This window comes from Sylvia atricapilla, chromosome 2 (assembly GCF_009819655.1).
Source record: "Sylvia atricapilla isolate bSylAtr1 chromosome 2, bSylAtr1.pri, whole genome shotgun sequence".
In the NCBI taxonomy this organism is placed as follows: domain Eukaryota; kingdom Metazoa; phylum Chordata; class Aves; order Passeriformes; family Sylviidae; genus Sylvia; species Sylvia atricapilla.
The window spans coordinates 84,554,730-84,575,643 of NC_089141.1; the positions used below are offsets into that span (position 1 = coordinate 84,554,730).

Here is a 20,914-nt window from a genome sequence, read left to right on the forward strand (position 1 = left end):
TTTCCTTTTGACTCAAAAAGATTAGTGACTTGATTTTTGTGTCTTTCTCCAACAGTATTCAGGAATTAATATCGGTCCTGTCCATAAAAAGGATGTAATGAAGGCATCGGTTATGTTGGAGCACGACCCACAGTAAGTCCCTTTGCTGTCCCGTGGTGCTGTGGGCCTGGCCGGAGCTGTGGGTGTGTGAACTGTCGGGCTCGCTCTTCCCTCAGGTTCGCCGTCATCCTGGCATTCGATGTGCGGATTGAACGGGACGCGCAGGAGATGGCCGACAGCCTAGGGGTTCGCATTTTCAGTGCTGAAATAATTTATCACTTGTTTGATGCCTTCACAAAATACAGACAAGACTACAAGAAACAGAAACAAGAGGAATTCAAGTAAGTACGAGCAATCGTATTCTGGATGCTTCCCTAATACGTGTCTGTGTTATTTTAGTATAAATGAAGCTGTATTTAACTACTTGTTTCCTTATTACATAGCATGTAGTTCTGATGGAAAGGGAGGAGAGGAGGAAGATGGTAGGGACAATAGATAGAATTCTGTGCTCCAGTCTAATTGTTTAAATTTGGATTAGGCCTCGTAGGGTGAGAGCTGGGAAAGCTGTGCAGCAGATGCAAGATTCAGCTAGAACTGTTGTGTAGTATGGAGTGTCTTTATTAAGGTTTGTGTTCTATACTTGGCTTCTCTTCCTAGATTATGACAGATGGGTTAGTCTTGCAGAGTTAAAAAAGAAAACCAAAAGGATTTGGATTCTGTTGTTTCATATTGATGTGATTCCAGTGTAGAGGACTTAATTCTGACTACAGTAATGTGAATATATGTAGTGATTTAAGGATTTATAGAGACCCAAAATTAGGGAATCATGTGTCAGTGTGTGGTCTTCAGTAGAATAAATACAGTCAAAATAAATGAAAATATATTTCATTCCATATTGATCCCAACTTGAGTTTTTTTAGCTCAGCTTTTAAATGCATTTGTTTACTTGGCAGAAAAAAAAATCTTGAAATTCTGGAGTTTAGGCAGCAATATTTCTATTCCTGTGTTCTTGTGAGGCTGTAATTACACTGTAAAATTACTACTCCTTTGGTCTTGGTCTAAGTTGAGTGCTCAAGCCTGTCAAATTGAAATCCATGCCAGGCATGCATGATTATTGCTCCCTGTAGATCTTGAAGATCAGGTATGGACTAGAATTAGTAAGAATGGAAAAGAGTTTTTTTCCTGTTTGATTTTTCTCCAAGTAACACTTCTAGAATGAATGAATGCCCAAGAAGTGTGGGAGAAGGCAGAACTGGTAATGTTACATCCACTGTTCCGTGTGTCTTTCAAAGTCCTTTTCTTGTCATCTTCCAGGCACATAGCAGTGTTTCCATGCAAGTTGAAAATACTCCCTCAGTTCATTTTCAACTCTCGTGACCCAATAGTGATGGGTGTCGTGGTGGAGGCTGGCCAGGTGAAGCAGGGGACACCCATGTGTGTTCCTAGCAAAAATGTAAGTAAGGGCCTCTTCCCACTGCCTGTCTGATCCAGCTGGTAGTTCCTGGGATGATGCACCACGGAGTGCTGGCATGTTTTCCTCAGTGCACAGATTGCTGGCAGGAGGTGAGGGTCAGACTTGCAGATAAAGTTTTTCTTCTGGTGCTCAAATACCTCACTCCTCTTTGCCAGAAGAGTTGAGCCCTTGAGTGGGGTTACAGGAAGGGTGGCTGGAGGGCACCTGCCTGTTCTGTGCTGTGGTATTGAGTAACAGGCAAAATTGTCATACCTGGTAGCTAAAAAAGGAGAACCAGCTTGATATTTTAAGAGATAACCAGTGCCAGATGAGCTGTGGGAGGTTGGTGTCCCTGCCCTTTCCAGGATGGAGCACTTGCTGTGCCGTATGTTTTGCTTGCCTGTGCTGAGGTGGCAGCTCTGCCAGTGCTGCACTTCCTGCAGCAAGTCTGTCCCTACAGACAGGAATTTAGAGAAGGGTGTGTTCCACAGAGGCTTGGTGGATGTGTTACAGCTGCTTCATTGTATTACAGTTTGTTGAAATTGGAATAGTTACAAGTATTGAAATAAACCACAAACCAGTGGATGTCGCAAAGAAAGGCCAAGAAGTGTGTGTTAAAATAGAACCTATTCCTGGGGAATCACCTAAAATGTATGGACGACATTTTGAAGCAACAGATATCCTCGTCAGCAAGGTAAGAGCAATCTGCATTTGTGGAGAGGGCTTAGGACAGAGTGGCAGCTTGCTTGAAGTGGAAATGCAGCACGAAGCCTCAAAAACAGGGCAGGAGCCTTCTGTCACTGACTGACATTCACTTAGGAGGGTGCTGGTGTGGCATTGTACAGGTGAGGTCTCTGGAGACGTGGTTTGAGGTCTGTAGTGGTGGCCCTGCAGAGGCCCAAAGGAAGGAGGTGCTGTGGCTGCAAGGACCTTGCAGCTCAGAGCACCTGAGAGGGCAAAATGCCAGGCTCACTGTTTGCCAGCTGGTTGTACACAGAGCTCACCAGTCCCCCAGGGCACCACGGCCTGCGCATGAAATTGCTCAATGAACAGCAATCCTCAGTTGCTCTGACTGTTGGGGCACTGGCTCTCAAGGAGGAGATGATCCCTTGCTCCATCTTTTGCTGTTGGAAGCAAAGCCACAGCTCTCCACCTTCCCAAATGCTTTAGTGACCATGTCATAGGACACCTCCTGCCACATATGTGCCAGGGACGTGTGCCCACAAATGAAGGGCGAGTAGGCCCTCGGATAGGGACAGGGTGGGGTTGCTGGTCCTGTAGGCTCTGGTGGAGACTTCTCCAGTTCTTGTCTTACTGCATAAGGTGTGGGATGGTCTGTCCAGCTCCAGCCCCTCTAGACCAGATATGGGACATGGGTGAGGAGAAAGGAAGGGAAACAAATAGGGTGGGTCATACAGCTGATCAGCAAACAGGAGCTTAGAATGAGTTCAGCTGCTGTGCAGACTACCCTTTCTTCAGAGTAACTTCGCCATGTGCTGTAAGCTGCCTTTAATTCTGTGCATTTCTGATGGATTTGTCTCATGTGTTGCAGATCAGCCGTCAGTCCATCGATGCTCTGAAGGACTGGTTCAGGGATGAGATGCAGAAGTCTGACTGGCAGCTTATAGTAGAACTGAAGAAAGTGTTTGAAATCATCTAGATAACTTTTACAGCAATGGGGAGGCAGGAATAAATGCACTCTTCCTGTACTAAAAAAGTTACCAACAAAGTCCTATATTGAAGACAGTGTTGGATATATGTTTGGGAGGAAAATATGTGGATAAAATGTTTTCCATGAGAAACCAAGAAATTTACACTGGTTTGACAGTGGTCAATTTACATGTTCCCATGGTTCCAATGTGCCTGTTCACCTCTCCTACTACCCTTCCTAATACTGGCTGCTGTTTTAAAGTTTGCCCTTCCCTCTCTTACACCTTACTTCCACCCTTTTTCCCTCCTCTCCTAAATAAAATAAATTGAATTTTTATTACAGAACTAAAGCTCTTTCACTTTTATACTGATGAGAGCAGTACTGCAGTATTTGATTAACCAAGCTTCTGCAGACTTTGTGATTCTTGGGACATTTTTGATGTAAGAAATACTTCTTTATTTATGCATACCTCTTTCCTTGACTTTCTTTTCCAACATTCTTCTGCTTTGTGCCTATAGAAGTTTTTTTTTTTTTTTAATAGAAAATTAGGCAGTTGGATATCTCTGTATTTGCTTTGTGTGAAACAATGTTGTAAAGCATAGCTGCCCACCTTTTACTGCTTGTACAGTTCATGGAAGTCAACCTGTAATCATTATAATGCAGAGCCACAAATAAAGGAGATGGACATAGCAGCCCCTTTTGTTTTACAGTTTGCTTCAGTAATCAAAGTTTCACTTCCCTGGGCTGTGGCAAACGTGGAAAGGCCAGGCAGGGCCCCTCTTGCCTCCCTCTGCTTGGCAAAAACGTGGAGGCTGTTCCAGCAAAGGCGTTTCCTCCTCTGAATGCACTTCGTGTGTGCTCAAGGTGGTGATGTCAGCGTTCCCGAGGCACGGGCGGGGCAGGCACAACTCCCGCAGGAGGTCAGAGCTGGCCAGAGCTGGCGTCTCTTCTCCAGCTGCTGCTCGGGGCTGTGAGCACCTGCAACCAGCTGCCGGCATCACCGCTGTGGAGCCACCTGCCAGCGGGGCCCTGAACCAGCTCCAGCGCCGATGTCTGTGATGAGCGGGAGTCAGGCTGTAATCCCTGCCCCCCTGCCCCTGCCTGCCATGACAGCTTGATGTATTCTTACGGAGGCTGTCCATGGGTAACTCACAGCTCAGGCTGACGGGAGCAAAACAGTCTTCAAAAGCACAAGCTGAAACAAACTCGAGGATCGTTTATTTTTAGCATTTAAGATACAAGAGTTTAACATGCAACACAGAGTTTGATCAGATTTCTTCTGTCACTTGCATTACTGTTTTTGTTGGAAAAATCTGAATGTTATGATTGAGAAGATATGGACTCCATTACAAAGGAACATTTAATAACTCACCTCCTTTGCAAATGGAATTTAATTTTCTGGAATTTTTTTTTTGTTAGACTTTAAACTTGCCATTGAAAAGGACTTTTTCACTATGGTGTGTGGTGCAACTTTCCATCCGTGGGTAAACAGAATGACCAGAGGGAGGAGACTGCATTTAATTGTTAAAATTTTCTTTTGCAAACTATGCAATCATGAAAATTACACTAATAAAAAGTTCTTAGGAACACAGATGTCAAAGTGTGTGGTCAGTGTATTCGTCTTTCTTTCCTCAAATGCATAAGGGTGTTCTTCCATAGGTAAAAACTCCAGCAAACAGAAATGCTCCTTTAAGAGGCCCTTGTTGTGGGATTTAAAATAACCTGACAGCTAATTAATGCTGAGTCCTTTTAAATATGCCAGTTCCAAAACCAGGGCTGTACCTGAAACCTGAGTGGTAAAAGACCTGCTTGAGTTTCAGCACCACCTGAGCTGTCGCTGTGCTGGTTTTTCTGAACCAAGGCAAAGAGAAAAAGGCAGCTTCAAAAGCAGGAACTAAAGGGGCTCCAAAAGACCCAAACTAGAAACCAATAGAAAGGTAAGATATCTTGATTCAGTGTCCATCTCTCTCCAGACACGTGCTGCTGACCAGCAGGTGTTCACTGACACAGATCAGGCTCCCCCAGCCTTCTCTGCTGTCTCTGCCCTCCTTGTGCTGTGGGAGAAGCTCCACTGGGGCCATGTTTGCGTTGCTCTGTGTCTCTCTCGCCCCGAGGGGCCCAGCACTGTGCTGAGCAGAGGGAACAAGCTCCTGCCTTGACCCCTGGGATCAGAGCCTGGCATCTCTGTGCTGGAGTTCACCCGGCACCTGCTGAGTCTCTGGAAGCAGCACCCCCCACCCTCTCAGCCCACCCTGTGTCATCAGCAAATGCGCTGAGGCTGCGCTGCTCCATGGCCCAGCTCCTTTACAAAGGTGATGAACAGGACTGGACCTGCTGCTGGCTCTGGATACCACTTGGGCCTGGCCCCTAAGAGGACTTTGTTCCACTGGCCACCAGGCCCAGGGCCTGCCTGCCCACACTTTTCAGTAAACCTCTGTCTCCAGCCTGTACTTCATCAGCTTGTCCCTGAGGACGGTACAGATTTAACAAGAAGCCTTACTGCAGTCAAGGGAAGTGACATCTCCTGCCCTTCCCTCATCTGTCACCTGGCTTAGGGCTTGGTACCTCTCCCAGTGTCTGGTGACAAGCTAAAGCTAAACCCTGCTGCTGTGGCTGGAAGCTGTGCTGCAGACAGGGCCATGACCACAGAGCTTTCTCTTCCCCAGATGTACTGGCAGCTGCAGCTGCTCTCCCTGCAGCACTTCCATTTAAGCTAGTGGTGGAAATACTGCTCCAGGATTAGCTCCAGCTTGCACTCCTGCTCTCAGTTCTATGCCTAGCATCATGTAGGATACTTCTCACCTCTCCCATCATTTCTTCACGAGATTTTTCTTACCAACTTGGTTTTCGTCAAGTGTTCTTCATTTTCTCCAGGTTTTGTATTATGCCTTGTTCAATGTACTAGGCAAAGTACAACTGTGTGAGGCCGGTGCACACCTGCAAAAAGCAGGGATGCAAGCACACTCCCCAATCAGGGACACAGCACTGGGATGGTTTTATTTTGTCTCTGGGACTCCCTACAACCAGTTTTGTTTTGTTGCATGAAGGAAACACACACCCCAGGCTGAGGAGAAGGGTGTTGTTTTACACGTGGCTGTATCCTGAGTAGGAGCAATGCAGAGGACAGATGCAGGCCTGACCAACGCTCTGTGTTGTCCCCCCTCCGTTACACTGCTACTTTGGGGTGACGCCGTCCTCCAGGAGCACCTGAGAGGTGACAGGACACCCAAGGTCAGACAGCACCCAGGCTTCAGCTGACACCCTGTGTGCTTCAGGAGTGGCTGGGCCACCCTGGCTTGAATCTTCGAAGGATTAAACTGAAAATGAACCAACATTCTGCCCTCAGCTTAAAATCTGTAATAAAGTTAGTGGAGAAGAAACAGAAAAGCAGGCTCCTCCATGAACTGTGCCACTGTGCAGAACTTTGTGAAATGAATCGAAGCTGCACCTTTAGTGAAAGGGGTTCACTATATTCAAACTGAAGCATCACAAAATAGAATCAGTACAAAAATATACATACAGTTCTTTATTAAACAACTGTAAACACTTCACTGTAAAAATCCATAAAACTTTATAAACAAACATTTTGTAAATAGATTCTATACTACAATAAAAGAATTTTAACACAATTATTTACATGCAATACTGACAAATTTGGCACTTTCTGAAAAGAAATGTACAAAACACTTTGTTGTTTAAAAAGAAATTTGAAATTATAAAAACTCAGGGCATTACTATCATGCACTTTGCAAATACCTCACAAGCACTTATGGCACAGCTAGCAGAGAGCTCCAGGCTCTCATCAAGCTCTTTACTACAAGTTCAGATAACTTTTAATGTGCTTCCGTAAGTTTGTTGTAAAACTACCTGAACATTGTCAAGAATGAAGTCAAATGCCATATTCCAAACTGATTCCACGGATGACTGCATTAACCTGAAGGGGAAAAGGAAGAAGAGGCTGAAAATGACCATTACAGAACCAGTCCTTTTTACAGTCACTTTTGGTCTTCACACTGGAAAACAAGACCTCAACAGTTCCCCATAAATGGAATTTTGATATAGGTGCTGGTAAAGCCCTCGCTCTCTACTCAACCACACCAAGCCTTACTTAATGGCACGAATTCCTGGTGTGAGCAGTGTCACAGCAGCTTGTGAATGCTGACATCTGGCAGTGTGTGAGCCTGTGAATTAAGTGGTGGGTGACCTTCAGAACTGCATACTGAAGACTAGAAATGGCAAGCCTCTGAATCCTGATCTTCACTTCCTCATCCCAAGACAGAGATGCTATTTCTCTCTTTCCAACAAATGCCAAGTGCAATTGACACATTTAAATTATAGTGTTTGGGCACTATTTAATTTTTTATATATTCCCTTTTTATTTTTTATATTTATTGCTAAAAACAAAATCCACAGAGAACTACGAGTCCCCACTATGATGTGAGTTACTCTTATAATCAGCAGCTACAGAAGTGAATGAAGGAACTGCCCAAGGAAAACAAAGCAGCTCTGCACTCTCAGTCTCCCTTCCAGATCCCTGTATTGCAGGAGAGCGGAGGGCTCCTACACGCGGGGCTCTGGAGGGTGTAACACCAGTATCACACGAGTAAGTGTGAACCCTTTGGAGAGACACACTGCCATCAGTGCAGATCCAACACACAGGGACCAGGAATGGGACATTCTGACAATTCTGAAAAGTTTTATAAAGAATTGACCGTAAGATTCCATAAAACAGTTCATTGCATTGTGTATTTTGCATTTTCTAAGGCCTAAAGATACCCCATAATACAACAGCCCACTGAACTTTCTACACTTCTGTAGTCTTTTTGGTATTGATTCATTTTGTGAAACATGCTTTGCAGATCTAAAACCTAGAAAGCTGAGCCCCACGATTAAGCTTAGTTAATAAGCAAGTTATAAATGGATTAAAACCTCATAACTCATGGGAAGAGTATTAGGAGCACATAACAAAGTAACAGGAATGGATTTAAAGGCTGGAGATGAGACAGGATGTGGATAGAACAAGAGAATAAAATCAGGTCTAAGATGCCAGGAAGAAGTGAAAAAAAACAGGATGAAGAAAAGGGACAATGCTGATGAAAACTACAATTTTTGCCTAGAAATTGTTGCCCAGAAACTTTCATGGATTCCATCCCTGGAAGTGTTCAAGGCCAGGCTGGATGGAGCTCTGAGCAACCCGCTCCAGGGGCAGGTGTCCCTGCCCAAGGCAGGGGTGTTTGGCCTGGGTAATCTTTAGGGTCCCTTTCAACCCAAACCATTCTGTGATTCTATGAAAAACTACTAAATATTACTCTTAATTTTTCACAAATTATCTATTTTAACACTCCAACTCCTTCCCTCAAATCCAGCTTTTAGGCTTAAAAACACTCATCAGTGGAATGTCTAATGGATTAATGAACTCACAGGGCAGCATCTAGTGTGTAAATTCTAACAAAAATAGTCTAAAGTTCACAAATACTAGCAATTAAGTTACCTTTTCATGTACTTAACCACCAGATCCAACTTTTCTAAGTCTTTTTCTTCTATTAGATCAGTACAGTATTTCACAACCTGTAGAATATCTTCTTCCATAGGATCTGTAATAAAAAAAAAAAATTAAAAATGAGTTCTCTACGTATACTTAGAATATAATCACAGAATAATGGGAATACAGTAGAAAGAAATTCTGCAGTGTCAGCATATCAGGGGCCAACCTGACAATTTCTGTATGGTCACACATCTTCCTGACATCAGAAGCTGTGCACATAACAGGTCTGCAGGGTCCTGAAATACCTGTCTTCTTTTTTTTCAGTAAGAACAACTGACAGCGAAGCTAGCAGTAACCAAAGGGAAAAGAATTGGGATTTAGAATGCAATGGCTGTTTTGAAACTCTTAGGAGAATAATAATGTCCAGGGTAGGAAGGTCAAATTTCCCAAGGTTTTAAGGAGTTGCTATATGTTTGACCTAATTCAAATCACAATTTAGCAAGAGTGTCACAGTTGCACAGTTTTTTTTATCTAGGGTTCTTTCCAGCATTTATTTTGACAAAACCCCAAGCCCTGCACTCCTTTGCCTCTAAGATGAGAGCTTCATAGAAGAAAATTAATTCCCTTTCAAGAGTTTTCATCTTAGTGGTTGCAGTATGTTGGAAAACCACAGTAAACCTCAGACACAAGTAACATCAAGGCATAGGACAACGGCCAGACACATGACTTGAAGAGGGAGCATGTTAATTTTCATGATGTTAAACAAGACACAGGAATTGGCAAAGCCACAGAGTAACAGCTGGTAGAAGGAATCAAGCTCTTCCACGACTGCCAAGGCAGTCAAGAAGTTCAAGAGTACTGTGATCAATAAGCAGCAAAAAGAAGAGTGAAGGAGAAAGGAAGTACAAAAAGCCTACTCAAAGCAGTTTTCTTTGTGATGCATTGCAAGATAACCCCAGAGTGACACCCCCACCTGAGATAGTTGTGATCCACTCTTTCAACAAGGTCTTCACATCGTTGAACTCCACGGCTCCAGCGAGGTTTGGGGCCTGTGGTCTGAATGAGCGCGGCTGTGCCTCCGTCTGCAGAGCTCGTGGGCCTGAACAATCCGATGTGGAGGGAACTGCTTCTGCCTGTTCCAAACAGAGAATGGATAATGCTCAGTCTGACAAATATGGGAACACCACAGACATACAGAGATAAGTGTCAGTGAAGAATCCAGTAAAGAAAAATAGCAACAATGAACTAAGTCTAAGGAAGCAGACACAACTTTACCAAAAGCTGTCTGTGTTAGAAGTACCTGAGAAGCTGTTCCTTCTTGTTTCAAGAAGCCATCTATTAGCTTCTGTGGGCTCCCAGATGTAGCTGGCATGTTTTTTGCAGGACTACCAATAAGTCTGTTTTTCAAAGGACTCTGAATCTTTTTCACAGGACTGGTTGGATTTTTCTTCCGTATTTTTTTCTTATTTTTCATAGTTGTATGCTTCAGGTGTAAGACAGGATTTTTTGACACTGAAAAACACAAGAACAGTCAGTGGTTGCTATACACTTGAAATTTAATACTTTTCCATTGAAAGGGGGACTCTATCTCACACAAAAATCTAATTATCACTTCAGGAAACACAGCCTAGATAAAGCAACTTTAACACATCCCCCATTCCAGATCCTGGCAAGTTTTTAGGTATTTGAAAAGCACTGTTAAGACTTTCAGGGTATGCAGAGGATACTCAGCTATTCATAAACTTTTTAACGTGAGCATTTCAGTACTTGAATATAAGCAGCTGGTGAAATCTGAATCTACTGGACAGATTGCCTGACCTCAGTTAGAGCACTGTCCCACCAGTGTTACCAGCAAAGCCAGCAGTGTAAAGCCCCCAAAATGCTTTTATCACAGTTTATGAAGGAAATTGCTCTCATTCCATCATTCTAACATGTCTGCACTGGCTATGAAATCAGGGTGTGATTATAATTACAATGTAGTGTTTAAGTGGCAATCAAGCCAATAGCATTTACAACCTATTTTTATGACAAAGCATGTTCACAGGGAATTAGTCTTATTTCTTTCTACTGATTACAGAAAGGAGACCTGGATGATCAGCTCAGATCAGCTGACTATCAGACATACATTGAGATGCAGTATGTTCCTCTAGCTGCCCCAAAGCCCTGCCAGTGCTGTGGGTCTCAGGGAACCATGAGAATGCTCCCTGAACAGAGTTTAACTAACTTAAGAAGGTGCAATACTTTAAATCACAAGAGACATCAAGTTTGGATTCCATTCAGTAAACATATGGATGTGGCTAAGTTTAGTGCCACAGTCCCCATGAACTGAATTAATTACCCATTTGAGTAAAGCTGGGCACCTGTTTGCAAACTGAAACCACAGCTGGTTGTAACTGACAGTCTGTGAAAAATAAATACAGAAATTCCATTGAACACAGCATCTTCAGAGAGGCTCTGGTATTATTTTCCAGTTTGGTACTTAGGGTTGCATAGCTGTTTGGATAGCAAGCCACTCCTATACCAGAAGACTACTCACAACTACACATTCTCACCTAAAGTGTTAGCAGGCTGCTGCTCTGATTGCTTCTGCCTTTGATCATATGCATCTTTCAGCTCTTCTTGCAACTCAGCAGGTAGTGCAGCAAAAACCTCGGGGTCCACCTGAACAGTAACAAAAGATTCATTTTATTATTTTAGCAGTGAGCAGCACCATTTGCTTCCTTCTAGGTCACTCACAAGAGAAAGGTACTTACATTTTATGCCAAGCAAAAGTAAAGAAGATAAAACTAAAACACTGTAAAAGACATTGTACATTTTCTCTGTATATTTTAGTTTGTAAAAACAACAAAAATGTACATTTCCTACTACTCTAAATATTTATTAAAATTACTATTATGAGCATATAACCCTTCACTCACCTACTGATACTCAGTAGAGCTGCACTAAGAGCAGGATTAAGCCTAACACAGAGAGCACTCCCTTCAAATTTCAAAACCAACATTGTGACCAGAGTTCTGTTCTTCCTTTTCTTTTGATACTTCTATTTCCTGCAAGCTGCTATATTACTCAGAATATTCTTGAAAATGGTATCAGCTCTTTAAGGACAGGAAAAGCCAAGTCCAGCTATGTCGCAGTTTGAATTAACACAAAAGGGTTTAATCTCTTTCTCCCACAGTTGTCCACCATTTGCTTGACTGATAAAAGCACAGTCCCCAAGTGTCCCAGGGACTTGGATTCTAGATAGGAAATAATCTGATGCCAATTGCCAGACATACTTATATGGACAAAATAGAATTTCTTGTACTATCAGTTATTTTCCTCTTTGTGTGTCTGAAGCAGCGTATCAGTGACAGACTTGTCTTGTATTTGGAGTTTCCCATTATAACTGGACAGTGTTTTCAGCTCATAATCTTCAAAATCTAATTCAAAAAAGCAAACCTATGATTTAGTGGATCAAATCTGCCAGTGGAAGAGTACCCTTCATTTCACTGGTAAAACTGAGAGATGAGAACAAACAACAAAAAATTAGTTGAAACTGCAATTACTGTTCTAAGAGCACAATGCAATTTCTGCCATTATCTGAGATACTGTATTTATTACATGTCAATCTACAAATGTATTAACATTTATCTATTATTTTCAATAGAGATTTCATTTTTTTTAAACCAAAACATGTATGCTATGACAGGGAGGTACAGCGTGCTATTCACACATATGATGTCTAAATAATACAGATAATAAACACCAGAACATGCTCTTACAGGTTAAAATTAATCAATTTAGCACAAGTTTGTTCCTTTTTCAGAACTCCATGAGTCACATAGAATATTCACTAATTGAAGGAGGAAATGGGAACAGCTCTGACCTCAATTACCATATACATTGTGCAGAACAAAGCACTACAGTGGAATGCAGCCAACTGCATCTCAGGTGTAAGTTATCTTTTTAAATACAAATTTTACTTAATAAAACTTTTTTTAAAAAGGTTAGTGCTCTCTGGTAAAGCATTCGAGAGTCAAGGATTTGGAATGCTCTGAACTGACACTTTTTTTTGTATACACCACTTAATTCATGCAGAAATAATTGCAGTACATGAACTGGATGCATTTTTGTTATTCCCTCATCACTAATGGAAAAATTCAATTAGAGGAGCCACCAATTGAATTCACATGTGTTCTCCGATATAACTAAGTGTCAGGTAACTGACTGTACAATATCCTAGCACTGTAATACAGATATCTGAAAGTTGTCACATTATGGAGAGTCTTGGTTTGATGAAGTCATGGATGACCTCAGCATATAGCTATCAGTATTTCTGATGTGCTTATATCAATTTCCTTAGTAAGAACTTCTACCACATAAAGACACTGTAAGGATCAGCGGAAAACTCACCACCACTAATTATTACAAATATCACTCATTTCTAGGCATCTGTAATCTTTATTTTTTGCATCCTACACTTCTGCAGGATCCAGGCTCCAGAGATATACAGCTATTCTAAATTTAAAGACTACTTCAGAAACTGATGGAAAGGAATGCAACCTATCTGGGTTCCTTTCACAGGAGAACTTCAGCTAACAAAGGAATTTTCCCACATTTTCTAATTAATAAATCACTATTAGCCAATTAGCTTTGCATCTGATCATAAAAACTCAGCTCAGACAAAAGGAATGAAGAGCTGAAAAACAAACCTTATTAGCTATAAAGAGATGGCAGGACATAATTTACATCTGATGTAGATAAAGTACTGATTTTGGAGTAGTTGGCAGTATTTCTATACCTGAAATCTATTACTACTCATTTCATTGCCTCATGGGCCATGAAGTAGATTTAAATGTTTGAGTGTAGTCCTAGCATATACACAACCACAAAGACTTTAAGAGAAAAAATATTTAGCATAAGATGGTACTTCTAAATTAAGTTAATCTTTGATTTTAACACAGAAAAAAAAAATCCCCCTGTATTAATGAACTGGGTTTAGCTCCCCCCCACCCCCCCACCTACAGGAAGCTTTTCAACCATACTATTCTAGGTATTAAACGTGGACCTAAATCAGAAAATGAAAATTGTAAATATTAGTCCTCAGTAAAGAAAGTTGAATGCTTTTCAGGAGAAAATCTGGAATAGGAGCATAAGGCACTCTCAAATAGACAGTATGGATATCTTTGACAAATAAATAGGAAGTACTCAATTCTTCTTGAACTACATCTTCAAACAAGAAGGCTGCTCTACTAAGTTGCATTTTTGGATCAAGTAACTGGGTCACAAAATACATTAGGAGATAGAGACAGAAAAACCAATGCAAAAAACTAGGTCCTTTTAAGAAAACTTCAAAAAGTGATGCTGCTTTTAAAAATAACAATCAAATCTTGACTACCTAATTATTTGACAGATAAAGCATAAACAAACTAAAAGGAATTTTTATAGTAAGTCATATGCAGTTACCATTTACCCTGAAAAACAGTACTGAGTGGCAAGCCAAGTGTGGAGGGGTATAGTTCAGAGCACAGCCCAATTTAACACACATCTTGCTTATGGACAGATGCAACTACAAAATTTTAAACAGCTGTGGCAGAGAGAACTCAGATATTACTGCACACTAATTATTCAGGAAACCAAACTTCGCAGTTCAGGAATAAAAACTGACACAACTGGTTCTCAACTTTAATCCAAGTGTGGAAATTTTAGTAAAAGGTTAAACTACACATTTTCTAAAATAACAGTTATGAATCAGTTATTTAGTGCAATTTTTATATTATTTTCTCTGGATGTTTTTGCCAGCTAAGCAACATTATGCATTAGAAACAGCAACAAATCTCTATAAATGTGATTAAATGGTATTGCTTCATCTGAGAACAGCAAAGGTACAATGAAACAGAAAAATAAAAACATTGCTCCATTTTAAACGATGCAATGCAAGATAGTGTATCTCTGGGTAACTGAATCTTTGATTTTTTTTTAATCTTTATTATTATTTTTATTACTATTTTTATTATTTTTCACGCTACACTTTTTCAGCATCTTCTTGGACTGAAGAGCAGTCCAAGAGCATTAGAAGCATCCTTACTGTTTGTTCCCTGTTGCCCTTTCAAGCTCCCCATTTTGACAAACATCTTTTTCTTTTCTCATACTGTACATGCTATGTATGAGTCCATTTAAAAACTATGGAGTTATGCACAACCTCTAGCCATGACTATCCTTCTCTCAGGAATGAGACACAAACAGCCACATCTACAGAAGAAGCTAGCAGAGGTTGGCTTTACCCCATCAGAACACACACTTTAAGAGTCTCCTGTGACTTAGTTAAGCAGATTTTAGGACTGCTTCAGACTTATGGTTGAGTGTAACTCAGCTGCAATGCAGAAAAAAGCTACTGACAGACTGGATTGCAAAGCTTACTATATGAGGGGCTTTTACATTAAACAATAGCAAAAACATAGGCTGACTTATGACTATAATCTTCAATAAATATTACCATACTATGTTTCTGACAGATAATGCAACAATTACAAACAGAATTTTAGAAGACATTAAAGGATCATGAACGATTGTGAGAAGTCACAGTTCCAGTTAATGCTGTCTCAAGAAAGAGCTTCTAACTTCCCATAGATGAAAAAGGATTGTCTATTGATACCATGCAAGCACCCTACCTGTGAGAAAGCTGGCAAGGCTATCACATTGATTCCCATATTGGTATTTGGTTCTTGGAGCTCTGGTATTTGTAAAAGCACTGTTCCAACTGGTTGTGGCAGAAGTGCACTGTTACATCCATTTACTGGCTCTTTTTTGCTCTCTCCGTAACTCTCTCCTTGCTGAATGGCGCATATTTGCTCTACTTGTTCTCGGAGATCAGGTGGCAGAGCTTCTAGCACTGACTTATCTAGCTACAAGTATATAAAAGCTTTTAGATTTTTCTAAGGAAGAGGTAACAGAGTTATTCTAGTCAAAACATTAGTTACACAGTTTCTGAATTGTACAAAACTCATGACATATTACCCTGTGTATGCAAACATCCTTAGGAACCTGAGAGTTACACTCTGCAGCAGTAAATTAACATGTAAGTTGAAGCAGCTCAGTAACTATGAATGCTCAGTTTTATATTTTCATAATGATCAGTCTTCTTACCAAAAAACCACAGATTTCCTCTACAGCTTCCTAAATGATAAAGAAACCCAAATTCTGAGTTCAAATTATACAGGCAACAAGTTGATATGAATACTAAACCGGTGTCTGGCACAAAGCTGTAAGCAATTGATTTCTTTCTTTATACAGTTCTTAGGGTGCATGTTACTGATTTACTTTACTGGTATTACATATGTTTGCATACTGTCGAACTTGCCAGAGCTGGATGATGAAATAAGCTACTACTTACTATCACTTATTCACTTGAAACAACTGAGATAACCCCTCAGTGTCCAGAAGTTGCTGCGTACAGTGACAGCTGCATGAGTGACTGAATTAATACAACTGACAAGGAGATGCACAGCATCATTTTTCTTACAAGTAAAATCTGAATAAAACTATGTAGAGAAATGCCAACATTTGCCTGTAAGTTCTGGTGAGTAAGACTTCATAACTGTGCTAGAATAGTTTATCTTTTACCTTTAAGAAGAAAATTTGGAGCTTATGACCAGATTCTGGATTTACAGAGGAGAACCACAAATATCTATGAAAATCTACTTGGCTTGGTAACTGAGAGGTTTTGATGAAAGCTATCTGTATTGTTGATCACTTCAGTTACTCTTCCATGTTCTGTCTGTATTTACTCATTCCAGATTTGCTGCATACATAACTCTAGAATAATTTCCTGGGAATCCTGGGTGTAAAGTATCTTGCTGTTACTTTCCTAGTACAGTATACAGACAGCAGTGTGGCACTAACTCTCACCACTCTTTTCCAGCCCTGGATTTTTTGTAACATTTCATATTAGAATATGGTTAAAAGCAGAAAGAAAGATATTTGCCATAATGCCACCAAAGTTCTAGGAACTCTACTGAACAGCTGGTGCATTTTTAACTTGTTTATACACATTCCTCCTATGGCAGCATCTGAGTGTACACAGCTTTGCATTGTTTCAGTCAAGTTACTTTTAGATCCTGAGCTGGCTTGGATATTGCATTATACGAACAAGTTTCCTGCCAAATCATAATTTCCTTCTTAAAATGGATAAATGCTTGAGAAAGCTGTTAAAGAAACATCAGAAATGCTTTTACAGGTCTAAATTACAGACATTTAAATGACAGACTTTTACAGAAGAGCAAGTAAATCTGCTTATACCTAAAATACCTGCAGGATTCTGTGCAGCTGTTTCATAGCAGACCCTTCTAACAGAGTCTACTTGAACAGCATGTGGGGTAGAAATGAAGGCTATTCCTTTGGTAAAATACACCTAAAAGATCCCCACATCCCATAGAAATACTTTATTTAAATATGTCCTCCTCTCACCTAAATAGTGGTATCCTGTACAAATGTTAAGTGTGCATCCTAACTTCAACATCATTTATTTTATTATGGCAAAATATTTTTGCATTAATAACAGTTACTAACTGTGCACTGTACTTTACTACAACTCTTCATTTAAAAAAGAACTCCTTTTGGGTCTACTCAAATAAGATGAGTTATTACAATATAACCCAATTATAATAATCTCAAGTTATTACAATATACTGCAAATGTTTCATATTCTCAGGTTTACCTGGGAAGCAGATGGAACCTCAATACTCAAATTGAGCCTGGATTTTACACTGATAGGAGAATGAACACCATTCCACTTGACAGCAGACTCGGTGTTGCTGGCATTAGAATTGAGACCAGGTGTGACATTGGTACCACGAGATGGAAGGAAAGTGCAAGTTCTTGAATCAGAAGATATTTCAAGGTCCATAGCAGCCACAAATACTATACATATGGAAACAAAATACAGAGTGATCATCTAATATTTACAAATACTCTGAAGATTCAAGACACAGTAAAAGATAATTTCTAGCAGTATTTGAAGAGTTTATGCAATATACAGCCCAATCATAGCACTTTTATTTCAAAGTATCTGTTACTATTAATTAGAAAAAAAAAATCGACTAATCTTATACAAAATTTTATTAGTAGTAGCATTTGCAGCAGCAAACCCCACTCACAGAAATTTTATGCTGCATAATTTATACTGGTATAATATTGAATAAATATTCCAAAAGGTGATCTATGTTAGGGTCCTTCAGAAGTGATCATTATCACACATGCCACGTACAAAGCTCACTGACCTTCCTTATGTTCTTCTTCTGAGTGCTTTTTTGCTTTCTGAACATGAAAAAGATCAATAACCGAATGTGAGCCACCAGGTAAATGTCCAGATTGTACTGTTGAGAGAGCTGAAGTTGTTTTACTGATGGGAACTAGCTGCTGTACCTGAATTCCAACCTAAATCCAAAACATAAAAGCATTCATTTAATGAAGTTTGAAATAAATAAAATAAATTTTAAAAATCTGTAATTATATCATACCAACGTTACATTCTTTGGAATTGGTAGCCTGTTGTGGGTGGGTGGGGAGTAAAAATAAAAAATACACTGAAATACACATGAACAGCCAATAAAAACATCCCCAACAAATCCCAGGATTACCCACCATAATCCAACAACTAAGAATTATAAAGGTGCTACCATCTAAACTTCTCTGACAGAAAAAATTGCTGTCAACAGGATCATGAAGCAATGTGTTTTTAAATGAAATTTCTTAGACACTAACAAATAGAGAAATACTGACAAGAATGTGGTTACTCTAAAATCTGGCTTTTCCCCAAGGACAAACAATGCTTTTCCCCAAGGACAATCTATACTAAATCCACCACTTCAGCCTACAAATTAGAAAAAGACTATTGTTTCACTTGTAAATAGTTTTTGCAAAGTCTCAATGGATGAAAGTACTTTGGTAGAAGTAGTCTTTTTTAGATGAGGTGTTCCTCATTTTACAAGACATCCTATTTTTCATTTAACTTTTAAATAACAAATCAGCAGGGGTTCAAAAAGTGTGTCTAATTAAAAATGCACTGGTACACTGTATTAGTTTATTGCCAATCCTTCATAATTTAAAAGAAAAAAACCTCGACACTTAGAAAAAGTTGTATATGGGACTCAGAAAGCATGAAGGAGCTAGTGTATATATTTCCACCAGGTTTTCTTCTGTAATTGCATAGTAAAGATTTTGTTTATTAACACCTTCTTAGTTGCAAAAATGGAATATGACATTTAAATTAAGTATTTCCTTAACTCCAAGCCAGGGAGCTGACTTTGCAAGGCAACTTTGTGAATCAAAACCCTACTTCTGTATCCAGATGATGAACTAATGCAGGTTTGTTTTAGAAATCCTCTGTATTCTATTGTAACAAATGGCTGATGTCAAAATAGCAGCATTGTGGGGTCACACTGCTATGACAAAACCACTGAGATGAGCAGGAGTTCCAAAATAAACCATGAATCAAAAGAGCCAGAAAATCACCTTCAAACAAAGGCCTAAACATGGGTGGGTAACTTTTCTTGCTCTAAGACTTGCAGTTTAGAGCAAAAACTTTCTTCTCTGTACAGTTATATATTAGTTATATTACATAATTACATAGTTACATAATTCATGTATGGCAAAAGTTTACAGAACATTCTAAGACAAAATAAAATTTACAGGTGCTGATAGAATTGTAGAAGATACAGTCTTACTTCGTTACCTCAGGCTGCTTTAAGTCGTGCATTAATTTATACCACAAAAAAATTCTTTTTACATTTTTTCAAGGGTTACAAAACATAATATAATTGCATACACTAATTTTCATAAGCTTTTGTTCTGGGTTGACCTGCCTCCTATCCCATATATCCCATATCTTGGATAGATTGTTGTGTCTGGCAGCTGCCCCTCCCTCTCTGGAGGGGCGGGGCCTGCTGGCTGGCTTGCTTTGCTGATGCTGGCTGCTGGCTCTGGCTCTCTGCTGCTTGCTTTTGCTTGGTCTGTTGGGTTTTTTTTTTCTTTTTTTCCCTGTTGTTTCTCTTTCTTTTCTTTTTTCCTTCCTTTCTCTCTCTCTCTGTTTGCTGGCCTGCCCCTGCCCCTGGCTCTCGCTGCTTCTGTTTGGGTTTTTTTCCTTCCGTCCCCGACCCCCCCCAAGGTTTGAACCGGCTCCGGACCTGACCTGACAAGTCCCGGGTCTGCAAGAGATGCGTCACACCCTCCTCATCACAGTAACCCCTTTCCCACTTTCGGTGTTGGGGAGTGTTCTTTTTTCATTGTCAATAAACTGGTTTTTTCCACTTTTCCTCCAAGGTATTTTTTCCTTCCCGAACCCAGGGCTGGGGGGAGGGGTGGTGGAGGGTTTGGTTTAGGGGACTCCTTTAGAGGTTCTTCCCTAATTTATTCCAAACCAGGACAGCTTTGTATTACCTACACTTTTGCTTGAGTTTGGTTATCATCTACCACAGGGAACTCAAAATCCACAAAAGACAACAAAATGGGTTGATAAAGACAATAAATTTCAGATTTCTCATAACTCACCCCTCGCATATCAGATATGTTCAGTTTCATTGTGTGAAACATGTTCAGAGTTTCCTTCCCAATTACTTTTGCACTGTCTGTTGCATGGTCTAGAGTCACTGTCCTAAAAAGAATAAACAAGTATGGTTAAAAAGGAAACTGTTTCACAAATCTGAAAGATAAAAATTCTGTCTTTGTTCCAGAGAAGACCTGAAAGAAAGATAGAACAAAATTTCTTGGCATACAGAAACTGAACACTTTTTATTTGTTCTGTGGTTTCTTTTTAAAGGTAGTTAAAACTAACACGATCTACAGAAAAAGTAAGAAAAGCAGAATACTTCCTAAGTGAAGATACTCAGTGTACAGTCCACCCATTAGAAGGTCAAATTTAGTCTGCATATATATGTATGTGTATGTGTATCTATATATATATGTATATGTATATATGTTAGACAAAAAGCTTCACAAGTTTGCAGTCTGCACAAAAGCACACTCCTGCATTTTTGTCTTTCACTCAAACTTGGTTTACAGAGTTTGCTCAGTATTATTTGTCAACTGTCAAATGTCTACAGTAAGAGTTTCAAAAGGAACTCAGAGGGGAAGCAGATATAGGCATGTGGATTACAAGCAACAAGGAATTCAAATTAATGGCAAGTAACTTTAAACAACATTCCAAATTATCTTAAGCTATGGGCAATTTTTTGCAACAAAACAACCTGGCTGTAAACCTAGGAGATCTTGACTTGTAGAATGAGAAAGCACAGCAAGCCGTGCACCTGTG

The 20,914-nt window shown here is 40.0% G+C and overlaps 2 protein-coding genes across 16 annotated transcripts in view; one reads left to right on the plus strand and one right to left on the minus strand.

Annotated features, from left to right (window-relative positions):
• The window catches only part of EIF5B (eukaryotic translation initiation factor 5B), a 40,095-nt gene extending 35,352 nt beyond the window's left edge, over positions 1-4,743 (plus strand). For 11 of the 13 annotated variants that reach the window (XM_066313641.1, XM_066313640.1, XM_066313632.1 and 8 more), the window contains 5 exons: positions 56-132; positions 216-380; positions 1,354-1,492; positions 2,025-2,186; positions 3,045-4,743. In XM_066313641.1, the coding sequence (XP_066169738.1) occupies positions 56-132; positions 216-380; positions 1,354-1,492; positions 2,025-2,186; positions 3,045-3,152 (651 nt within the window). In that variant the 3' untranslated portion in view covers positions 3,153-4,743. Of the gene's footprint in view, positions 1-55; positions 133-215; positions 381-1,353; positions 1,493-2,024; positions 2,187-3,044 lie in introns of those variants that run through there. The other 2 variants (XM_066313643.1, XM_066313639.1) reach the window with 2 other exon arrangements.
• Positions 4,744-6,654: 1,911 nt separating this feature from the next.
• REV1 (REV1 DNA directed polymerase) overlaps positions 6,655-20,914 on the minus strand; it is a 57,034-nt gene continuing 42,774 nt past the window's right edge. For all 3 annotated transcript variants that reach the window (XM_066313629.1, XM_066313630.1, XM_066313631.1), the window contains 9 exons: positions 20,155-20,257; positions 17,886-18,042; positions 17,324-17,526; positions 15,279-15,512; positions 11,181-11,289; positions 9,929-10,140; positions 9,602-9,761; positions 8,635-8,737; positions 6,655-7,077 (listed from right to left, as the gene is read on the minus strand). In XM_066313629.1, coding sequence (XP_066169726.1) covers positions 6,966-7,077; positions 8,635-8,737; positions 9,602-9,761; positions 9,929-10,140; positions 11,181-11,289; positions 15,279-15,512; positions 17,324-17,526; positions 17,886-18,042; positions 20,155-20,257 — 1,393 coding nt within the window. In that variant the 3' untranslated portion in view covers positions 6,655-6,965. The remainder of the gene's footprint in view (positions 7,078-8,634; positions 8,738-9,601; positions 9,762-9,928; positions 10,141-11,180; positions 11,290-15,278; positions 15,513-17,323; positions 17,527-17,885; positions 18,043-20,154; positions 20,258-20,914) is intronic.